This window comes from Chiloscyllium punctatum, chromosome 1, assembly GCF_047496795.1.
Source record: "Chiloscyllium punctatum isolate Juve2018m chromosome 1, sChiPun1.3, whole genome shotgun sequence".
Lineage (NCBI taxonomy): Eukaryota > Metazoa > Chordata > Chondrichthyes > Orectolobiformes > Hemiscylliidae > Chiloscyllium > Chiloscyllium punctatum.
In genome coordinates this window covers 166,319,759-166,344,567 of record NC_092739.1, presented here as the reverse complement: position 1 = coordinate 166,344,567, position 24,809 = coordinate 166,319,759, and the positions used below count along the sequence as shown (strand labels likewise).

At 52.3% G+C, this 24,809-nt stretch overlaps 1 protein-coding gene across 1 annotated transcript in view; it reads right to left on the bottom strand.

The window, feature by feature from the left end:
• Positions 1-24,809, bottom strand: part of LOC140481677 (heat shock 70 kDa protein 12A-like) — a 44,531-nt gene that overhangs the window by 6,964 nt on the left and 12,758 nt on the right. The window contains exons 3-4 of the mRNA XM_072578235.1: positions 9,778-10,036; positions 3,747-3,850 (exon numbers count right to left, since the gene is read on the bottom strand). Coding sequence (XP_072434336.1) covers positions 3,747-3,850; positions 9,778-10,036 — 363 coding nt within the window. The remainder of the gene's footprint in view (positions 1-3,746; positions 3,851-9,777; positions 10,037-24,809) is intronic.

The window sequence follows — 24,809 nt, the reverse complement described above, 5'->3', positions numbered from 1 at the left end:
TGTGTGAGTGTGGGAGTGAGGGTGGGGACTGTGTGAGAGTGTGGGAGTGAGAGCAGGGACTGTGTGTGAGTGTGGGAGTGAGAGTGGGGACTGTGTGGGAGTGAGTGTGGGGACTGTGTGGGAGTGTGAGAGTGGGGACTGTGTGGGAGTGAGAGCAGGGACTGTGTGAGTGTGAGTGTGGGGACTGTGTGGGTGTGAGTGTGGGGACTGTGTGGGTGTGAGTGTGGGAGTGAGGGCGGGGACTGTGTGGGAGTGAGGGTGGGGACTGTGTGGGAGTGAGTGTGGGGACTGTGTGGGAGTGTGAGAGTGAGAGTGGGGACTGTGTGTGAGTGTGAGAGTGAGAGTGGGGACTGTGTGTGAGTGTGGGGACTGTGTGTGAGTGTGGGAGTGAGAGTGGGGACTGTGTGGGAGTGTGGGAGTGAGAGTGGGGACTGTGTGGGAGTGTGGGAGTGAGAGTGGGGACTGTGTGGGAGTGTGAGAGTGGGGACTGTGTGTGAGGGCGGGGACTGTGTGGGAGTGTGGGAGTGAGAGTGGGGACTGTGTGTGAGTGTGAGAGTGAGAGTGGGGACTGTGTGTGAGTGTGGGAGTGAGGGCGGGGACTGTGTGGGAGTGTGAGAGTGAGAGAGGGGACTGTGTGGGAGTGTGAGAGTGAGAGAGGGGACTGTGTGTGAGTGTGGGAGTGAGAGAGGGGACTGTGTGGGAGTGTGAGAGTGGGGACTGTGTGGGAGTGAGTGTGGGGACTGTGTGGGAGTGTGGGAGTGAGAGTGGGGACTGTGTGGGAGTGTGGGAGTGAGAGTGGGGACTGTGTGGGAGTGTGAGAGTGGGGACTGTGTGTGAGTGTGAGAGTGAGAGAGGGGACTGTGTGTGAGTGTGAGAGTGAGGGTGGGGACTGTGTGTGAGTGTGAGAGTGAGAGTGGGGACTGTGTGGGAGTGTGAGAGTGGGGACTGTGTGGGAGTGAGTGTGGGGACTGTGTGAGAGTGTGGGAGTGAGGGTGGGGACTGTGTGTGAGTGTGGGAGTGAGAGAGGGGACTGTGTGGGAGTGTGAGAGTGGGGACTGTGTGGGAGTGAGTGTGGGGACTGTGTGAGAGTGTGGGAGTGAGGGCGGGGACTGTGTGTGAGTGTGGGAGTGAGTGTGGGGACTGTGTGAGAGTGTGGGAGTGAGAGCAGGGACTGTGTGTGAGTGTGGGAGTGAGAGTGGGGACTGTGTGGGAGTGTGAGAGTGGGGACTGTGTGGGAGTGAGTGTGGGGACTGTGTGAGAGTGTGGGAGTGAGGGTGGGGACTGTGTGTGAGTGTGGGAGTGAGTGTGGGGACTGTGTGAGAGTGTGGGAGTGAGAGCAGGGACTGTGTGTGAGTGTGGGAGTGAGAGTGGGGACTGTGTGAGTGTGTGAGTGAGAGAGGGGACTGTGTGTGAGTGTGAGAGTGAGAGTGGGGACTGTGTACGAGTGTGAGAGTGAGAGTGGGGACTGTGTGTGAGTGTGAGAGTGAGAGTGGGGACTGTGTGTGAGTGTGAGAGTGAGAGTGGGGACTGTGTGTGAGTGTGAGAGTGAGAGTGGGGACTGTGTACGAGTGTGAGAGTGAGAGTGGGGACTGTGTGGGTGTGAGTGTGGGGACTGTGTGGGTGTGAGTGTGGGAGTGAGGGCGGGGATTGTGTGAGTGTGAGAGTGAGAGAGGGGACTGTGTGTGAGTGTGAGAGTGAGAGTGGGGACTGTGTACGAGTGTGAGAGTGAGAGTGGGGACTGTGTGTGAGTGTGAGAGTGAGAGTGGGGACTGTGTGTGAGTGTGAGAGTGAGAGTGGGGACTGTGTGTGAGTGTGAGAGTGAGAGTGGGGACTGTGTACGAGTGTGAGAGTGAGAGTGGGGACTGTGTGGGTGTGAGTGTGGGGACTGTGTGGGTGTGAGTGTGGGAGTGAGGGCGGGGACTGTGTGGGAGTGTGAGAGTGAGGGTGGGGACTGTGTGGGAGTGTGAGAGTGGGGACTGTGTGGGAGTGAGTGTGGGGACTGTGTGTGAGTGTGGGAGTGAGAGCAGGGACTGTGTGTGAGAGTGAGGGTGGGGACTGTGTGGGAGTGAGTGTGGGGACTGTGTGGGAGTGTGAGAGTGAGTGTGGGGACTGTGTGGGAGTGTGAGAGTGAGAGTGGGGACTGTGTGTGAGTGTGGGAGTGAGTGTGGGGACTGTGTGTGAGTGTGAGAGTGAGAGTGGGGACTGTGTGTGAGTGTGGGAGTGAGGGCAGGGACTGTGTGAGTGTGAGTGTGGGGACTGTGTGGGTGTGAGTGTGGGGACTGTGTGGGTGTGAGTGTGGGAGTGAGGGCGGGGACTGTGTGGGAGTGAGTGTGGGGACTGTGTGGGAGTGTGAGAGTGAGAGTGGGGACTGTGTGGGTGTGGGAGTGAGTGTGGGGACTGTGTGGGTGTGAGTGTGGGAGTGAGGGCGGGGACTGTGTGGGAGTGTGAGAGTGAGGGTGGGGACTGTGTGGGAGTGAGTGTGGGGACTGTGTGGGAGTGTGAGAGTGAGGGTGGGGACTGTGTGTGAGTGTGGGAGTGAGAGAGGGGACTGTGTGGGAGTGTGAGAGTGGGGACTGTGTGGGAGTGAGTGTGGGGACTGTGTGAGAGTGTGGGAGTGAGTGTGGGGACTGTGTGAGAGTGTGGGAGTGAGGGTGGGGACTGTGTGTGAGTGTGGGAGTGAGGGCGGGGACTGTGTGTGAGTGTGAGAGTGAGAGTGGGGACTGTGTGTGAGTGTGGGAGTGAGAGTGGGGACTGTGTGAGTGTGGGAGTGAGGGCGGGGACTGTGTGTGAGCGTGAGAGTGAGAGAGGGGACTGTGTGAGTGTGTGAGTGAGAGAGGGGACTGTGTGAGTGTGTGAGTGAGGGCGGGGATTGTGTGAGTGTGAGAGTGAGAGTGGGGACTGTGTGTGAGTGTGAGAGTGAGAGTGGGGACTGTGTGTGAGTGTGAGAGTGAGAGAGGGGACTGTGTGTGAGTGTGAGAGTGAGAGTGGGGACTGTGTGTGAGTGTGAGAGTGAGAGTGGGGACTGTGTGGGAGTGTGAGAGTGAGAGTGGGGACTGTGTGGGAGTGTGGGAGTGAGAGTGGGGACTGTGTGGGAGTGAGTGTGGGGACTATGTGGGAGTGAGAGAGGGGACTGTGTGAGAGTGTGAGAGTGAGATCGGGGACTCTGTGTGAGTGTGGGAGTGAGGCAGGGACTGTGTGCGAGTGTGAGAGTGAGAGAGGGGACTGTGTGGGAGTGTGAGAGTGGGGACTGTGTGGGAGTGAGTGTGGGGACTGTGTGGGAGTGTGGGAGTGAGTGTGGGGACTGTGTGGGAGTGTGAGAGTGAGAGTGGGGACTGTGTGTGAGTGTGAGAGTGAGAGAGTGGACTGTGTGGGAGTGAGTGTGGGGACTGTGTGGGAGTGTGAGAGTGGGGACTGTGTGGGAGTGAGTGTGGGGACTATGTGGGAGTGTGGGAGTGAGTGTGGGGACTGTGTGGGAGTGTGAGAGTGAGAGTGGGGACTGTGTGTGAGTGTGAGAGTGAGAGAGTGGACTGTGTGGGAGTGAGTGTGGGGACTGTGTGGGAGTGTGAGAGTGAGAGTGGGGACTGTGTGGGTGTGAGTGTGGGAGTGAGTGTGGGGACTGTGTGGGAGTGTGAGAGTGAGAGTGGGGACTGTGTGGGAGTGAGTGTGGGGACTGTGTGTGAGGGCGGGGACTGTGTGGGAGTGAGAGCAGTGACTCTGTTACTCACTGGTATTCCTCAGTTACTCACCGATATGTCCCACTATCTGCCTGACTGTGGGCTGGAAGAGTTCAGCGATGGCCTGGGGAGTCATTCGCAGCATTCCCTGGGAAGACCACTTGACGAGTGAGGTGCTGTGGGAATGATGGGAGATGTCACACACCAGCCTGGAGTTATAGTCATCACACACACATTGCACACACATCAGACCCTCTCACACACATCACACTCACACACACATCACACACTCTCACATGCATCACAGTCACACACACATCACACTCACACACATCACGCTCTCACACACACATCACACACACATCACACACACACACATCACACTCTCACACACACCTCACACTCACACACACACCTCACACTCACACACTTCACACACTCTCACACATCACATTCACACACATCACACTCACAAACACATCACACTCACAAACACATCACACTCACACACTTCACATCACACTCACACACACCTCACACTCTCACACACATCACACTCACACACATCACGCTTTCACACACCTCACACATACCTCACACTCACACACATCACACTCACATCACACTCTCCCATACTTCACACTCTCCCATACTTCACACTCACACACTTCACGTCAAACACTCACACACACATCACACTCTCACATCACACTCACACTGCTCACACTCTAACACACCTCACACTCATACACATCACGCTCTCACACACCTCACATCACACTCACACACATCACGCTCTCACACACCTCACACACACATCACACTCACACAGACATCACACTCACACACTTCACACACTCTCACATACATCACACACACACTTCACACATTCTCACATACATCACACACACAATCACATTCATGCACACATCACATTCACACACATCACACTCACACACACCTCACACTCACACGCACCATAAACTCACACACTCCTCACACGCACCATAAACTCACATACTTCACACACTTCACACTCTCACAGACATCACACTCTCACAAACATCACACTCTCACAGACATCACACTCACACACTTCACACACTCACATACACATCACACTCACACACTCCTCACACTCATACACATCACACTCTCACAGACATCACACTCACACAGACATCACACTCACACACTCCTCACACTCATACACATCACACTCTCACAAACATCACACTCACACAGACATCACACACATCACACTCACACACACATCACACTCACACATACATCACACTCGCACACCCATCACACTCGCACACTTCACACACTCACATACACATCACACTCACACACTCCTCACACTCACAGACATCACACTCACACAGGCATCACACTCACACACACCTCACACTCACACACACCTCACTCACACACTCCTCACACTCACACATCACACTCTCACAGACATCATACTCTCACAGACATAACACTCACACACATCACACTCACACACTTCACACACTCACACACATCCATCACACTCTCACACACATCACACTCTCACACATCACACGCATCACACTCACACACCCATCACACTCATACACACCTCACACTCACACACACCTCACACTCACACACTTCACACACATCACACTCACACATACATCATGCTCACACACACCTCACACTCATCACACTCACACACTTCACATCACACACATCTCACACTCATACACCTCACACTCACACACTTCACATCACACTCACACACTCCTCACACTCACAGACATCACACTCACACAGGCATCACACTCACACACACCTCACACTCACACACACCTCACTCACACACTCCTCACACTCACACATCACACTCTCACAGACATCATACTCTCACAGACATAACACTCACACACATCACACTCACACACTTCACACACTCACACACATCCATCACACTCTCACACACATCACACTCTCACACATCACACGCATCACACTCACACACCCATCACACTCATACACACCTCACACTCACACACACCTCACACTCACACACTTCACACACATCACACTCACACATACATCATGCTCACACACACCTCACACTCATCACACTCACACACTTCACATCACACACATCTCACACTCATACACCTCACACTCACACACTTCACATCACACTCACACACTCTCATGCACATCACACTCACACACACATCACACACTCTCATGCACATCACACTCATACACACACATCACACTCACACACACACATCACACTCACACACATCACACTCTCCCACACTTCACATCACACACACAGATCACACATACACACATCACATCACACGCTCACACATCACACACTTCACATCACACACACACATCTCACACTCGTACACACCTCACACTCTCACACACATCACATTCACACACATTACTCACACACATCACTCACACACGCAGCACACTCATACACTTCACATCACACACTCTCACACACATCACACTCAAACACTTCACATCACACACTCACACACATCACACACATCTCACACTCATACACCTCACACTCACACACTTCACATCACACTCATACACTTCACTTCACACACTCACACACATCACACACACACATCACACTCACACACTTCACATCTCACACTCTCACACACATCACACTCTCACGCATCACACTCATGCACATCACACACTCACGCACATCACACACTCACACACACATCACACACACATCACACTCACACACTTCACATCACACACATCACACTCACACACTTCACATCACAGACTCACACACACCCTCCCACACTTCACACTCACACACACATCACGCTCACACACTTCACATCACACACTCACACACACTTCACGCTCTCCCACACTTCACACTCACACACACATCACACTCACTTCACATCACACACTCACACATACTTCACACACTCCCACACTTCACACTCACACACACATCCACACACACACACACTTCACACTCTCCCACACTTCACATTCACACACACATCACACACTTACACACACTTCACACACTCACACACACTTCACACACTCCCACACTTCACACACTCCCACACTTCACACTCACACATACTTCACACACTCACACATACTTCACACACTCACACACACTTCACACACTCCCACACTTCACACTCACTTCACATCACACACTCACACATACTTCACACTCACACACACATCCACACTCGCTCACATCACACACTCACACACACTTCACACACTCCCACATCACACTCACATCACACTCTCCCACACACCTCACACTCATACACACCTACACTCACATCACACTCTCCCACACTTCACACTCACACACATCACACTCTCACAGACATCACACTCTAACACACATTACACTCACACACCTCACACTCTCACACACATTACACTCACACATACCTCACACACATACCTCACACACTCACACACTTCTCACACTCATCACACTCACGCACACATCGCACTCACACACTTCACATCACGCACCCAGACACCCATCACACTCACACACACACACTCACTTCACATCACATCACACACTCATACACATTTGACATCACACTCATACACATCACACATCTCACACGTCACATCACACCCACACACAGAGTTCATATCTCACCCGGACACACACTCCCCTCCCTCACACGGCTCTCTCTCTCTGTGTGGGATGAGGGAATTCCTGGAGTGTTGTGGCTGGGGAATGTAGCCAGTGCAGGCTGTGATCCCTGTAGACTATGCCAGGGCTGGCTCAGTGGTTCGCCCTGCTGTCTCCCAGCACCAGGGACCCGGGTTCAATTCCAGCCTCAGGCAACTGACTGTGTGGAGTTTGCACATTCTCCCCGTGTCTGTGTGGGTTGCCTCCCATAATCTAACAATGTGCAGGTTAGGGTTGACTGACCATCAGAAATGTTATAGGAGTAGGGTTGGTCTGGGTGGGCTGCTCTTTGGAGGGGCAGTATGGACTTGATGGGCCAAAGGGCCTGTTCCCACACTATAGGGACTCTCTTTAAATGGAGCCTTCCAGCCAATGGAACAGTACAGTACCTGACAATGAGCCTGCTCTGGCAGTGCCCCCTGTAGGCAGGTTCGGATCAAGCAGACGGTATAACTCCGGTCCTGAATAATCTCCCCAGCTGCGTCTGTGTTCAGGAGGAGCACTTGGTTCGAGAGGGTCTTCACTCGTTCGAGGTTAGGAGGATGAGAAATGTAGGGAAGTCTGACGGGGATGGGGGGGGGGGGCTGGATCGAGTAGACGCAGAGAGAAATAAGAACCAACTTGCTGGAGAAGCTCAGCAGGTCTGGGCTGCGTCTGTGGAGAGAAATCGGAGCTAACGTGCTGGGGTCTGGTGACCCTTCCTGGGGAGCCCCTGTTTTTGGTTCCACAGTTCCATCGAGTTTTATTTAGCAGATACAAGGGAGGATGTTATTCCCGTGGCTGGGAGAGATTAGATCCCAGGGGTTGGGGGGTTGGGGGGGGGTGCAGTCTGCGGATACGGGAGAGCCCACTACAGACGGAGATGAGGAGGAACACCTTCATCCTGACAGCACTGCGTGGCCTGGCTCTGTCGGCCGGCTGCTTGGTTTTGGGGATGTCGAGTGAGACCCTGAACAGAGGTTCAACCCCTGCCCCAGGCCCGCGGAAGTGACCATTACCACCCAGCCGAAGTGCTCACCCGTGTGGTTATCTGAGTGCCCGCTGTCTGTGAGGGCCGTCTCTCATACCAGGGTCGTGACTTCACCTTGCGGGACCATGTCCAATTCTCCACCACTCTCGGGCTACTGTGGAGACCGGGGTCACTTTGACTAATTGGGGGGGGGGGGGGGGGGGAGGACAGATAACGTTCGTGGAATTTCCAGGCATCAAGGGCAAAGGAAGTGGGAGGGGGCAACGGAAATGTGAGGTTGAGGTGGAGGATCAGTCAGGGTGAGTGGTACAGCAGGTTTGAAGGGCTGAGTGGTCTCCTGCTGTGCCCAGTCTCGACTGAGATGGACCACAGTTCCCATGAGTCAGTCAGAATATTGGCACTGTCCAGCGAATGAGGACACTTGTTTGTTTTCATAGACTCCCTGCAGTGTAGGGTGAGGCCAGTCGGCCCATCGAGTCCACACTGACCCTCTGAAGAGCATGTCAACCGCTCCCCCCCCCCCCATAACCATGTGTTTCCCATGGCCAATCCGCTCTAACCTGCACATCCCTGGACGATGGGAGGAAACCGGAGCACCCAGAGGAAACCCAGGGGGAGAATGTACAAACTCCACAAAGCTGGTCCCTTTATTTTTACTAAAACAGCTGTTCCTTTTCTCAAAGAGACAGTGTCCTTGGTTGTTTTCAGAGGGGTCATAAACCTACCCAGGGTCTGAGGAGACTCGTTTAGTCCAGAGATTAAAGGGTATTGAGAGGCCTTTTCGTTTATCTGTAAACAGATGAGACTTCAGGTTAAAGCGGTCATGTTTTAGAAGTGACCTGTATAATGAAAGGGGAGTGGTCAGCTCTCTGGCTGAGCAGGTCAGTCCAGAACTAGTTAGGAGTTCAGCCTTGTGGGAACAGGCTCTCTCTCTCTTTCTGCCCCTCTAACTTCAACCTGTAAGCATCTGTTCCATTTTTTTAACTTGCTTTCAAGGGGTTTGGTTACAGGGACTGTCGTGTATATTCGGAACAACAGAATGAAGTCTAGTTTGCATACACTGAGTTCTGTAGGGCTTCTTTACTCTGTTCTTTGTGTAAGTTTGTGAATAAGTTTCTGTCTGTTTTAAAACCTGGCAATCAACCTCACTAACTTCCTCCGGGTAATTCTCACCGTACACTTACCGAAACAAGTTGCAATGTTATGGTCTGGGCTCCCTGTTTAGGAACGTTTGGAGTGGTCTGGCCTAATCCATAACAAAACTCCCCACAGACAGTTACCTGAGGCTGGAATCGAACCCAGGTTGCTAACCACTGAGCCGCTGTATATTCCGTGAATAAACCGATGAATTAGTTTCAGAGTTCACCAGCTGGCCTGGCGACAGAGGGACGAGGGATGTTTGTTACCTGCTCTTTTTCAGTGCAGTTTCCACACTCTGCCCTTTATATTTGCGATAGTAGTCGATGAAGGAGAACGGTAAGGAGATATTGAGAGGGTTCAGCCGCTTGGGGGAGGCAGTCCGTTTCCGGGCTTCAAAAGAAATCATCAAGTCCACCCAGGCTGCCGGTCGCTTCACCTTAAAATGCTCAATGTAATCACGGCCAAAGATCTGGCCCAGCATCTTCTCAAAGGCTAGGTCCACGCCAACAGCTCCATAAGGTCCTCCTGTGGGAGAACAGGGTCATAGTGACTGGACTCTGGGAAAGAGACGGAGCCACGAGGGGTGGAGTGCAGCCCCATCTCAGAGTCACAGCATCACAGGTTATATGGCAATGCAGAGACAATGACATCTTCTCCAGGCTGACCTATCACAGCACGGCAGCGCAGGGCTTCCAGTACACGCTGACCTATCACAGCACGGCAGCGCAAGGCTCCCAGTACACGCTGACCTATCACAGCACGGCAGTGCAGGGCTCCCAGCACACACTGACCTATCACAGCACGGCAGCGCAGGGCTCCCAGCACACGCTGACCTATCACAGCACGGCAGCGCAGGGATCCCAGCACTCGCTGACCTATCACAGCACGGCAGCGCAGGGATCCCAGCACACGCTGACCTATCACAGCACGGCAGCACAGGGCTCCCAGCACACGCTGACCTATCACAGCACGGCAGCGCAGGGATCCCAGCACACGCTGACCTATCGCAGCACGGCAGCACAGGGCTCCCAGCACACACTGACCTATCACAGCACGGCAGTGCAGGGCTCCCAGCACACGCTGACCTATCACAGCACGGCAGCGCAGGGCTCCCAGCACACGCTGATCTATCACAGCACGGCAGCGCAGGGCTCCCAGCACAGGCTGACCTATCACAGCACGGCAGCGGAGGGCTCCCAGCACACGCTGACCTATCACAGCACGGCAGCGGAGGGCTCCCAGCACACGCTGACCTATCACAGCACGGCAGCGGAGGGCTCCCAGCACACGCTGACCTATCACAGCACAGCAGTGCAGGGCTCCCAGCACACGCTGACCTATCACAGCACGGCAGCGCAGGGCTCCCAGCACACGCTGACCTATCACAGCACGGCAGCGCAGGGCTCCCAGCACACGCTGACCTATCACAGCACGGAAGCACAGGGCTCCCAGCACACGCTGACCTATCACAGCACGGCAGCGCAGGGCTCCCAGCACAGGCTGACCTATCACAGCACGGCAGTGCAGGGCTCCCAGCACACGCTGACCTATCACAGCACGGCAGTGCAGGGCTCCCAGCACACGCTGACCTATCACAGCACGGCAGTGCAGGGCTCCCAGTACACGCTGACCTATCACAGCACAGCAGCGCAGGGCTCCCAGCACACACTGACCTATCACAGCACAGCAGCGCAGGCTCCCAGCACACACTGACCTATCACAGCACAGCAGCGCAGGGCTCCCAATACAGGCTGACCTATCACAGCACAGCAGCGCAGGGCTCCCAGCACACGCTGACCTATCACAGCACAGCAGCGCAGGGCTCCCAATACAGGCTGACCTATCACAGCACGGCAGTGCAGGGCTCCCAGCACACGCTGACCTATCACAGCACGGCAGCGCAGGGCTCCCAGCACACACTGACCTATCACAGCACAGCAGCGCAGGGCTCCCAATACAGGCTGACCTATCACAGCACGGCAGTGCAGGGCTCCCAGCACACGCTGACCTATCACAGCACGGCAGCGCAGGGCTCCCAGCACACGCTGACCTATCACAGCACGGCAGTGCAGGGCTCCCAATACAGGCTGACCTATCACAGCACGGCAGCGCAGGGCTCCCAGCACACGCTGACCTATCACAGCACGGCAGTGCAGGGCTCCCAGCACACACTGACCTATCACAGCACAGCAGCGCAGGGCTCCCAGCACACACTGACCTATCACAGCACAGCAGCGCAGGGCTCCCAATACAGGCTGACCTATCACAGCACGGCAGTGCAGGGCTCCCAGCACACGCTGACCTATCACAGCACGGCAGCGCAGGTCTCCCAGCACACGCTGACCTATCACAGCACGGCAGTGCAGGGCTCCCAATACAGGCTGACCTATCACAGCACGGCAGCGCAGGGCTCCCAGCACACGCTGACCTATCACAGCACGGCAGTGCAGGGCTCCCAGCACACGCTGACCTATCACAGCACGGCAGTGCAGGGCTCCCAGCACACGCTGACCTATCACAGCACGGCAGTGCAGGGCTCCCAGCACACGCTGACCTATCACAGCAGGGCTCCCAGCACACGCTGACCTATCACAGCACGGCAGCACAGGGCTCCCAGCACACACTGACCTATCACAGCACAGCATCGCAGGGCTCCCAGCACACACTGACCTATCACAGCACGGCAGCGCAGGGCTCCCAGTACACACTGACCTATCACAGCACAGCAGCGCAGGGCTCCCAGCACACGCTGACCTATCACAGCACGGCAGCGCAGGGCTCCCAGCACACGCTGACCTATCACAGCACGGCAGCGCAGGGCTCCCAGCACACGCTGACCTATCACAGCACGGCATCGCAGGGCTCCCAGCACACACTGACCTATCACAGCTCGGCAGTGCAGGGCTCACAGCTCACGCTGACCTATCACAGCACAGCAGTGCAGGGCTCCCAGCACAGGCTGACCTATCACAGCACGGCAGCGCAGGGCTCCCAGCACACGCTGACCTATCACAGCACGGCAGCGCAGGGCTCCCAGTACACACTGACCTATCACAGCACAGCAGCGCAGGGCTCCCAGCACACGCTGACCTATCACAGCACGGCAGCGCAGGGCTCCCAGCACACGCTGACCTATCACAGCACGGCAGCGCAGGGCTCCCAGCACACGCTGACCTATCACAGCACGGCAGCGCAGGGCTCCCAGCACACGCTGACCTATCACAGCACGGCATCGCAGGGCTCCCAGCACACACTGACCTATCACAGCTCGGCAGTGCAGGGCTCACAGCTCACGCTGACCTATCACAGCACAGCAGTGCAGGGCTCCCAGCACAGGCTGACCTATCACAGCACGGCAGTGCAGGGCTCCCAGCACACGCTGACCTATCACAGCACAGCAGTGCAGGGCTCCCAGCACAGGCTGACCTATCACAGCACGGCAGCGCAGGGCTCCCAGCACACGCTGACCTATCACAGCACGGCAGCGCAGGGCTCCCAGTACACACTGACCTATCACAGCACAGCAGCGCAGGGCTCCCAGCACACGCTGACCTATCACAGCACGGCAGCGCAGGGCTCCCAGCACACGCTGACCTATCACAGCACGGCAGCGCAGGGCTCCCAGCACACGCTGACCTATCACAGCACGGCAGCGCAGGGCTCCCAGCACACGCTGACCTATCACAGCACGGCATCGCAGGGCTCCCAGCACACACTGACCTATCACAGCTCGGCAGTGCAGGGCTCACAGCTCACGCTGACCTATCACAGCACAGCAGTGCAGGGCTCCCAGCACAGGCTGACCTATCACAGCACGGCAGTGCAGGGCTCCCAGCACACGCTGACCTATCACAGCACGGCAGCACAGGGCTCCCAGCACACACTGACCTATCACAGCACAGCAGCGCAGGGCTCCCAGCACACACTGACCTATCACAGCACAGCAGCGCAGGGCTCCCAGCACAGGCTGACCTATCACAGCACGGCAGCGCAGGGCTCCCAGCACACGCTGACCTATCACAGCACGGCAGCGCAGGGCTCCCAGTACACACTGACCTATCACAGCACAACAGCGCAGGGCTCCCAGCACACGCTGACCTATCACAGCACGGCAGCGCAGGGCTCCCAGCACACGCTGACCTATCACAGCACGGCAGCGCAGGGCTCCCAGCACACGCTGACCTATCACAGCACGGCATCGCAGGGCTCCCAGCACACACTGACCTATCACAGCTCGGCAGTGCAGGGGTCACAGCTCACGCTGACCTATCACAGCACAGCAGTGCAGGGCTCCCAGCACAGGCTGACCTATCACAGCACGGCAGTGCAGGGCTCCCAGCACACGCTGACCTATCACAGCACGGCAGCGCAGGGCTCCCAGCACACGCTGACGTATCACAGCACGGCAGCGCAGGGCTCCCAGCACACGCTGACCTATCACAGCACGGCAGCGCAGGGCTCCCAGTACACACTGACCTATCACAGCTCGGCAGTGCAGGGCTCCCAGCACACACTGACCTATCACAGCACAGCAGCGCAGGGCTCCCAGCACATGCTGACCTATCACAGCACGGCAGCGCAGGGCTCCCAGTACAGTACATTTCCAGGTTTTCCAAGGGGATATGGGGAAAAAGTGGGAATGGAGTCTTCCAAGCTCACCAGTTTTCCCAAACTGAACTAGTCCCATGTGCCGGCATTGGGCCTATGTTTCTCTAAACCCTTCAAAGTTTGTGGGAAGATTTGTAGCTCGGGTGCTCGTTGTTGTGGTTCTGTTCACCGAGCTGGGAATTTGTGTTGCAGACGTTTCGTCCCCTGTCTAGGTGACATCCTCAGTGCTTGGGAGCCTCCTGTGAAGCACTTCTGTGATCTTTCCTCCGGCATTTATAGTGGCTTGTCTCTGCCGCTTCTGGTTGCCAGTTCCAGCTGTCACCTGCAGTGCTCGGTATATTGGGTCCAGGTCGATGTGCTTATTGATTGAATCTGTGGATGAGTGCCATGCCTCTAGGAATTCCCTGGCTGTTCTCTGTTTGGCTTGTCCTATAATAGTAGTGTTGTCTCAGTCGAACTCATGTTGCTTGTCATCCGCGTGTGTGGCTACTAAGGGTAGCTGGTCGTGTCATTTCGTGGCTAGTTGGTGTTCATCGATGCGGATCGTTAGCTGTCTTCCTGTTTGTCCTATGTAGTGTTTTGTGCAGTCCTTGCATGGGATTTTGTACACTACGCTGGTTTTGCTCATGCTGGGTATTGGGTACTTCGTTCTGGTGAGTTGTCTGAGAGTGGCTGTTGGTTTGTGTGCTGTTATGAGTCCTAGTGGTCGCAGTAGTCTGGCTGTCAGTTCAGAAATGCTCTTGATGTATGGTAGTGTGGCTAGTCCTTTGGGTTGTGGCATGTCCTCATTCCGTTGTCTCTCCCTTAGGCATCTGTTGATGAAATTGCGGGTATCCATTTTTGGCGAATACGTTGTATAGGTGTTCTTCTTCCTCTTTTTGCAGTTCTGGTGTACTGCAGTGTGTTGTGGCCCTTTTGAACAGTGTCTTGATGCAACTTCTTTTGTGTGTGTTGGGGTGGTTGCTTTCGTAGTTTAGGACTTGGTCTGTGTGTGTGGCTTTCCTGTAAACCTTTGTGGTGACTTAAGAAGTTGCATCAAGACACTGTTCAAAAGGGCCACAACACACTGCAGCACACCAGAACTGCAAAAAGAGGAAGAGGAACACCTATACAATGTATTCGCCAAAAACGGATACCCGCGCAATTTCATCAACATATGCCTAAGGGAAAGACAACGGAACGAGGACATGCCCCAACCCAAAGGACTAGCCACACTACCATACATCAGGAGCATTTCCGAACTGACAGCCAGACTACTATGACCACTAGGACTCATAACAGCACACAAACCAACAGCCACTCTCAGACAACAACTCACCAGGACAAAGGACCCGATACCCACCATGAGCAAAACCAACGTAGTGTACAAAATCCCATACAAGGACTGCACAAAACACTACATAGGACAAACAGGAAGACAGTTAACGATCCGCATCCATGAACACCAACTAGCCACGAAACGACACGACCAGTTATCCTTAGTAGCCACACACGCGGATGACAAGCAACATGAATTCGACTGGGACAACACTACTATTATAGGACAAGCCAAAGAGAGAACAGCCAGGGAATTCCTAGAGGCATGGCACTCATCCACAGATTCAATCAATAAGCACATCGACCTGGACCCAATATACCGAGCACTGCAGCGGACAGCTCGAACTGACAACCGGAAGGGGCAGATTCAAACCACTATAAATGCCGGAGGAAAGATCACAGAAGTGCTTCACAGGAGGCTCCCAAGCACTGAGGATGTCACCTAGACAGGGGACAAAATGTCTGCAACACAAATTCCCAGCTCGGTGAACAGATCCTCTAAACCCTTCCTATCCCCGTCCCGGTCCAAATGTCCCATAAATGTTATAACTGTACCTACCTCTACCCCTTGTGGCTTTGAGATAGAGGATCAGCCATCAGCTTATTGGATGGCAGATGTGACCTGAGGGGCTGAATGGCCTACTCCCACTCTCTCTTACTTGCCGAATAGCACTAGGCCTGATGATTGTTCAGGAGACACAGGACTACTGTCACGCAGCACAGAAACAGACCCTACTGACAAATGTCCTCTTCACCACTCAGTCTAGCTGCGACTCCACTTTCAACTGGCCTCCAAGGTCTCTTTGTTCAGCAACACTCCCTAGGACCTTACCATTAAGTGTATAATTCCTGCTAAGATTTGCTTTCCCAAAATATAGCACCTCGCATTTATCTGAATTAAACTCCATCTGCCACTTCTCAGCCCATTGGCCCATCTGGTCCAGATCCTGTTGTAATCTGAGGTAACCCTCTTTGCTGTCCACTACACCTCCAATTTTGGTGTCATCTGCAAACTTACTAACTGTACCTCTTATGCTCGCATCCAAATCATTTATGTAAATGACAAAACGTAGAGGACCCAGCACCAATCCTTGTGGCACTCCACTGGTCACAGGCCTCCAGTCTGAAAAACAACCCTCCACCACCACCCTCTGTCTTCTACCTTTGAGCCAGTTCTGTATCCAAATGGCTACTTCTCCCTGTATTCCATGAAATCTAACCTTGCTAATCAGTCTCCCATGGGGAACCTTGTCGAATACCTTACTGAAGTCCATATAGATCACATCTACTGCTCTGCCCTCATCAATCTTCTTTGTTACTTCCTCAAAAAACTCAGTCGAGTTTGTGAGACATGATTTCCCACACACAAAGCCATGTTGACTCTCCCTAATCAGTCCTTGCTTTTCCAAATACATGTAAACCTTTAACAAGTGTGGAAATAAAGCTGATTTTAGTGATGACAACCACGAAACTCTCATTGAATGTTGTAAGAATCCCATCTGGGTCACTAATATCCTTGAGGGAAGGAACCTGCCATCCTTACCTGGTCTGGCCTACACGTGACTCCAGACCCACAGCAAGGTGGATGGCTCTGATCTGCCCTCAGCAATAGCCCCGGCAAGCCCCTAGAGGGCGGTGTTATGAGGGATGGGTGGTAACGTCCGGCCTGCCCACTGACACTTTGGCCTAAGAAATGGATGACACAAAATGGGAGGCACTGGGATACCCCTTACTGGTTTGTTTGGGTAAGAGGGAGTTAGAAACATCGCGTTGTGTCACAATTTTGGAGGATTTCTCTCCGTGAGGCCTAGTGAGATTTCTCACTGTGTCTTACCAAACCCAGCTGCATTAACACCTCCCGGTGGCAACCCTCTGATTGGATTTCAACCCCATCTGAACACTTGCCATTCCCATAACAACCTGGCCACTCGGCAGATATAAGACAAAGGTACTTTGTACCCATGCCATCTTTGATGGGCTATGGTGTGGCTGGACAAGAGTTGGCAATCTGACATTGCCCTCACCAGCAAGGCCAGACACACAGACAGACAAACAGCATGGCCGTTCCATTGTTATTCATTCACGGGATGAGAGCGTCTCTGGCTAGGCCAGCAATTCTTGCACATCCCTAATTGCCCAGAGGGCAGTTAAGAGTCAACCAGGTTGCTACGGGTGTAGTGGTATACGGGTGTCGTGGTATACGGGTGTCGTGGTATATGGGTGTCGTGGTATATGGGTGTAATGTTATGCGGGTGTAGTGGTATACGGGTATAATGTTATGCGGGTGTAGTGGTATATGGGTGTAGTGGTATACGGGCGTAGCGTTGTACGACTGTAGTGTTGTACGGGTGTAGCGTTGCACTGGCATAATGTTGTACGGGTGTAGCGTTGTACTTGCATAGTGTTGTACGGGTATAGTGTTGTACAGGTGTAGTGTTGTAATGGTGTAGCGTTGTACGTGTGTAGCGTAGTACAGGCATAGTGTTGTACAGGCATAGTGTTGTACAGGTGTAGTGTTGTACAGGTGTCATGTTGTACTGGCTGTAGTGTTGTACGGGTGCAGTGTTGTACAGGTGTAGTGTTGTTCAGGTGTCGTGTTGTACTGGCTGTAGTGTTGTATGGGTGCAGTGATGTACGGGTGTAGTGTTGTACGGGTGTAGTGTTGTATGGGTGTAATATTGTACGGGCGTAGTGTTGTACGGGCATAGTGTTGTACGGGCGTAGTGTTGTACGGGTGTAGTGGTGTATGGGTGTAGTGTTGTATGGGCATAGTGTTGTACGGATGTAGCATTGTACGGCTGTACTGTTGTGCAGGAGTAGTGTTGTACGGGTGTAGTGTTGTACGGGCGTAGCATTGTATGGGCGGAGCGTTGTGCAACTGTAGTATTGTACGGGTGTAGCGTTGTACAGGCATAGTGTTGTACGGGCATAGTGTTGTATGGGCGTAGCGTTGTACGGCTGTAGTATTGTACTGGTGTAGCATTGTACGGCTATAGTGTTGTACAGGTGTAGTGTTGTACTGGTGTAGTGTTGTATGGGCATAGTGTTGTACGGGTGTAGCATTGTATGACTGTAGTGTTGTATGGGTGTAGTTTAGTGCAGTTGTAGTGTTGTACTGGCATAGTGTTGTACGGGTGTAGCATTGTACGAGTGTTATGTTGTACGGGCGTAGTGTTATACGGGTGTAGTGTTGTACAGGTGTAGCGTTGTACAGGCATGGTGTTGTACGGGTGTAGTGTTGTAATGGTGTAGCGTTGTATGGGTGTAGTGTAGTACAGGCGTAGTGTTATACGGGTGTAGTGTTGTACTGGCTGTAATGTTGTACGGGCGTAGTGTTGTACGGGTGTAGTGTTGTACGGGTGTAATATTGTATGGGCATAGTGTTGTATGGGTGTAGCATTGTACGGGTGTAGTGTTGTATGGGCATAATGTTGTACGGATGTAGCTTTGTATGGCTGTAGTGTTGTACAGGTGTAGTGTTGTACGGGTGTAATGTTGTACGGGTGTAGCGTTGTACGGGCGTAGCGTTGTATGGGCGTAGCGTTGTACGGCTGTAGTATTGTACGTTTGTAGCGTTGTACAGACATAGTGCTGTACAGGCATAGTGTTGTATGGGCATAGTGTTGTATGGGCATAGCATTGTATGGGCATAGCGTTGTATGGGCATAGCGTTGTATGGGCGTAGCGTTGTATGGCTGTAGTATTGTACTGGTGTAGCGTTGTACGGCTGTAGTGTTGTACGGGCATAGTGTTGTACGGGTGTAGTATTGTGCGGGTGTAGCGATGTACGGGTGTAGTGTTATATACGGGCGTATGCAGGAGTAGTGTTATACGGGTGTAGTGGTATATGGGTATAGTGGTTTTTGGGTGTAGAGTTATATGAGTGTAGTGGTATACGGGTGTAGTGTTATGCGGGTGTAGAGGTATTTGGGTGTATTAATATATGGGTGTAGTGGTATATGGGTGTAGTGGTATATGGGTGTCATGTTATGTGGGTGTAGTCGTATACTGGTGTAGTCTTATGCGGGCGTAGTGGTATACGGGTGTAGTGGTATTTGAGTGTCGTGTTATGCGGATATAGTGGTATATGGGTGTAGTGTTATGCAGGCGTAGTGGTATGCAGGTGTCGTGTTATAGGGGTGTAGTGTTATACAGGTGTAATGGTATGCGGGTGCAGAGTTATACGGGTGTAGTGTTATGCAGGTGTAGTGTTATGCAGGTGTAGTGTTATGCAGGTGTAGTGTTATACAGGTGTAGTGGTATGCGGGTGTCGTGTTATAGGGGTGTAGTGGTATATGGGTGTAGTGGTATGCGGGTGTAGTGGTATGCGGGTGTAGTGGTATACGGGTGTAGTGTTGTACGGGTGTAGTGTTGTACGGGTGTAGTGTTGTACGGGTGTAGTGTTGTACGGCTGTAGTGGTATAGGGGTGTAGTGTTGTACGGGTGTAGTGTTGTACGGGTGTAGTGTTATACGGGTGTAGTGGTATATGGGTGTAGTGGTGTACGTGTGTAGTGTTATACGGGTGTAGTGGTATGCGGGTGTAGTGTTATGCAGGTGCAGTGTTATGCAGGTGTAGTGTTATACAGGTGTAGTGGTATGCGGGTGCAGAGTTATACGGGTGTAGTGTTATGCAGGTGTAGTGTTATGCAGGTGTAGTGTTATACAGGTGTAGTGGTATGCGGGTGTCGTGTTATAGGGGTGTAGTGGTATATGGGTGTAGTGGTATGCGGGTGTAGTGGTATGCGGGTGTAGTGGTATACGGGTGTAGTGTTGTACGGGTGTAGTGTTGTACGGGTGTAGTGGTATACGGGTGTAGTGTTGTACGGGTGTAGTGTTGTACGGGTGTAGTGTTGTACGGGTGTAGTGTTGTACGGCTGTAGTGGTATACGGGTGTAGTGTTGTACGGGTGTAGTGTTGTACGGGTGTAGTGTTATACGGGTGTAGTGGTATATGGGTGTAGTGGTGTACGTGTGTAGTGTTATACGGGTGTAGTGGTATGCGGGTGTAGTGTTATGCAGGTGCAGTGTTATGCAGGTGTAGTGTTATACAGGTGTAGTGGTATACGGGTTTTGTGGTATACGGGTTTTGTGGTATACAGGTGTAGTGTTATATGGGTGTAGTGTTATACGGGTGTAGTAGTATACGGGTATAGTGTTACACGAGTGTAGTGTTGTATGGGTGTAGTGGTATACGGGTGTAGTGTTATATGGGTGAGTGTAGTGTTATACGGGTGTGGTGTTGTACGGGTATAGTGTTATACGGGTATAGCGTTATACGGGTGCAGTGGTATACGGGTGTAGTGGTATACGGGTGTAGTGTTATATGGGTGTAGTGGTATATGGGTGTAGTGGTATGCGGGTGTAGTGGTATATGGGTGTAGTGGTATGTGGGTGTAGTGGTATATGGGTGTAGTGGTATGCGGGTGTAGTGGTATGTGGGTGTTGTGTTATATGGGTGTAGTGGTATACGGGTGTAGTGGTAAACATGTGTAGAGTTTTACGGGTGTAGTGATATACAGGTGTAGTGTTATGCGGGTGTAGTGTTATGCGGTTGTAGTGTTATGCGGTTGTAGTGTTATATGGGTGTAGTGTTATACGGGTGTAGTGGCATATGGGTGTAGTGCCATACGGGTGTAGTGGTATACGGATGTAGTGTTATACGGGTGTAGTTGTATAAGGGTGTAGTGGTATACGGGTGTAGTGGTATACGGGTGTAGTGGTAAACATGTGTAGAGTTTTACTGGTGTAGTGTTATGCGGGTGTAGTGTTATGCGGGTGTAGAGGTATGCGGGTGTAGTGGTATACGGGAGTAGTGTTATTCGTGTGTAGTGTTATAAGAGTGTAGTGATATACGGGTGTAGTGGTATACGGGTGTAGTGTTATGCGGGTGTAGTGTTATGCGGGTGTAGTGTTATACGGGTGTAGTTGTATAAGGGTGTAGTGGTATACGGGTGTAGTGGTATATGGGTGCAGTGGTATATGGGTGTAGTGGTATATGGGTGCAGTGGTATATGGGTGTAGTGGTATGTGGGTGTAGTGGTATGTGGGCGTAGTGGTATACGGGTGTAGTGATATAGGAGTGCAGTCGTATACGGGTGTCGTGGTATACGGGTGTCGTGGTATGTGGGTGTAAAGTATGTGGGTGTAGTGGTATGTGGGCGTAGTGTTATACGGGTGTAGTGATATAGGGGTGCAGTCGTATACGGGTGTCGTGGTATACGGGTGTAGTGGTATACATGTGTCGTGTTATGTGGGTGTATAATGTTATGGGGTGTAGTGTTATACGGGTGTAGTGGTATACGGGTGTCGTGGTATGTGGGTGTCGTGGTATGTGGGTGTTGTGGTATGTGGGTGTAGTGGTATATGGGTGTATTGGTATACGGGTGTAGTGGTATAGGGGTGCAGTGGTATACGGGTGTAGTGGTATACAGGTGTAGTGGTATACGGGTGTCGTGGTATGTGGGTGTCGTGGTATGTGGGTGTAGTGTTATACGGGTGTAGTGGTATGCGGGTGTAGTGGTATATGTGTGTCGTGTTATACGGGTGTTAAGTGGTATACTGGTGTAATATTGTATGGGTGTCGTGTTATACGGGTGTAGTGGTATATGGGTGTAGTGGTATACGGGTGTAGTGGTATACGGGTGTAGTGGTATATGGGTGTAGTGGTATACGGGTGTCGTGGTATGTGGGTGTAAAGTATGTGGGTGTAGTGGTATGTGGGTGTAGTGATATACGGGTGTAGTGATATAGGGGTGCAGTCGTATACGGGTGTCGTGGTATACGGGTGTAGTGGTATACGGGTGTAGTGGTATGTGGGTGTAGTGTTATACGGGTGTAGTGGTATACGGGTGTAGTGGTATATGGGTGTAGTGGTATGCGGGTGTAGTGGTATATATGTGTCGTGTTATACGGGTGTAGTGGTATACTGGTGTAATATTGTATGGGTGTCGTGTTATACGGGTGTAGTGGTATACGTGTATAGTGTTATACAGGTGTAGTGGTATGCGGGTGTAGTGTTATACAGGTGTAGTGTTATGTGGGTGGAGTGGTATGTGGGTGTAGTGTTATGCAGGTGTAATGGTATGCGGGTGTAGTGTTATACGTTAGAGGTATGCGGGTGTATTGGTATACGGGTGTAGTGGTATGTTGTGGTATACGGGTGTAGTGTTAAGCAGGTGTAGTGTTATACAGGTGTAGTGTTATGCGGGTGTAGTGTTGTACGAGTGTAGTTTTATACGGGTGTAGTGGTATATGGGTGGAGTGTTATGCGGGAGTCGTTGTATGCGGGTGTAGTGGTATACGGGTGTAGTGTACCCGTATACCACTAAACCCGTATAACACTACACTCGCATACCACTACACCCGTATAACACTACACTCGCACACCACTACACCCATATACCACTACACCCGTATACCACTACCGTATAACACTACACCCATATAACACTACACCTGTATACCACTACACCCGTATAACACGACACCCATATAATATTACACCAGTATACCACTACACCCGTATAACATGACACCCACATACCACTGCACCTGCATGACACTACCTACATACCACTACACCCGTATGCCACTATACCCGTATACCACTATATCCGTATACCACTACAGCCGTATAACACCACACCCGTATAACAGTACACTCATATACCAATACACCTATATAACACTACACCCGCATGCCACTACACCCGTATACCAATACACCCGTATGCCACTACACCCGTATGCCACTACACCCAGATACCACTACACCCAGATACAACTACAACCGCATAACACTACACCCGTACAACACTACACCCACACAATACTACACCCGTACAATGCTACAGCCGTACAACGCTACACCAGTACACTATGCCCATACAACACTACACCCGTACAACACTACAGCCGTACAACGCTACACCAGTACAATACTACAGCCGTACAACGCTATGCCCATACAACGCTACGCCCATACAACACTATGCCCGTTATACACTATGCCTGTAGAATGCTACACCCGTACAACACTACAGCCATACAATGCTACGCCCATACAGTGCTACGCCCATACAACACCACACCCGTACAACACCACACCCATACATCACTACACCTTTACAACACTACAGCCATACAACGCTACATCCATACAACACTACACCCGTACAACGCTACACCCATACAACACTATGCCCGTACAACACTATGCCCGTACAACACTATGCCCATGCAATATTACATCCATACAACACTACATCTGTACAACACTACACCCGTACATTGCTACACCTGTACAACACTACAGCCAGTACAACACTACACCCGTACAACACTACGCCCGTACAACACTATAGCCAGTACAAAACTACACCTGTACTACGCTACACCCGTACAACGCTACACCATTACAACACTACGCCCGTACAACGCTACACTTGTACAACGCTACACTTGTACAATGCTACACTTGTACAACACAGCGCCTGTACAATACTACACCCATACAACACTATGCCCGTACAACATTACACCCATACAACACGACAGCCTTACAACGTGACACCAGTACAATACTACAGCCGTACAACGCTACGCCCATACAACACTATGCCTGTACAATGCTACACCCGTACAACACTACACCCGTATAACACTACACCCGTACAACACTACAACCGTACAACACTACAACCGTACACTACGACCGTACAACACTACGACCGTACAACACTATGACCGTACAACACTACACCAGTACAATGCTACACTTGTATGACACTATGCCAGTACAACACTACACCCATACAACACTGCACCCGTACAATGCTACACCTGTACAACACTATGCCCGTACAACACTTCACCCGTACAACACGACAGCCTTACAATGTGACACCAGTACAATACTACAGCCGTGCAACGCTACGCCCATACAACACTATGCCTGTACAACGCTACACCCGTACAACACTACACCCGTATAACACTATGACCGTACAACACTACACCCATACAATGCTACACTTGTACGACACTATGCCAGTACAACGTTACACCCGTACAATACTGCACCCGTTTAACACTGCACCAGTACAACACTGCACCCGTACAACACTATGCCCGTACAACACAACAGCCGTGTACAACGCGACACCAGTACAATACTACAGCCGTACAACGCTACACCCATACAACGCTACGCCCATACAACGCTATGCCCGTACAACACTATGCCTGTACAACACTATGCCTGTACAACGCTACACCCGTATAACACTACACCCGTATAACACTACGACCGTACAACACTACACCCGTACAATGCTACACTTGTACAACACTACACCCGTATAACACTACGACC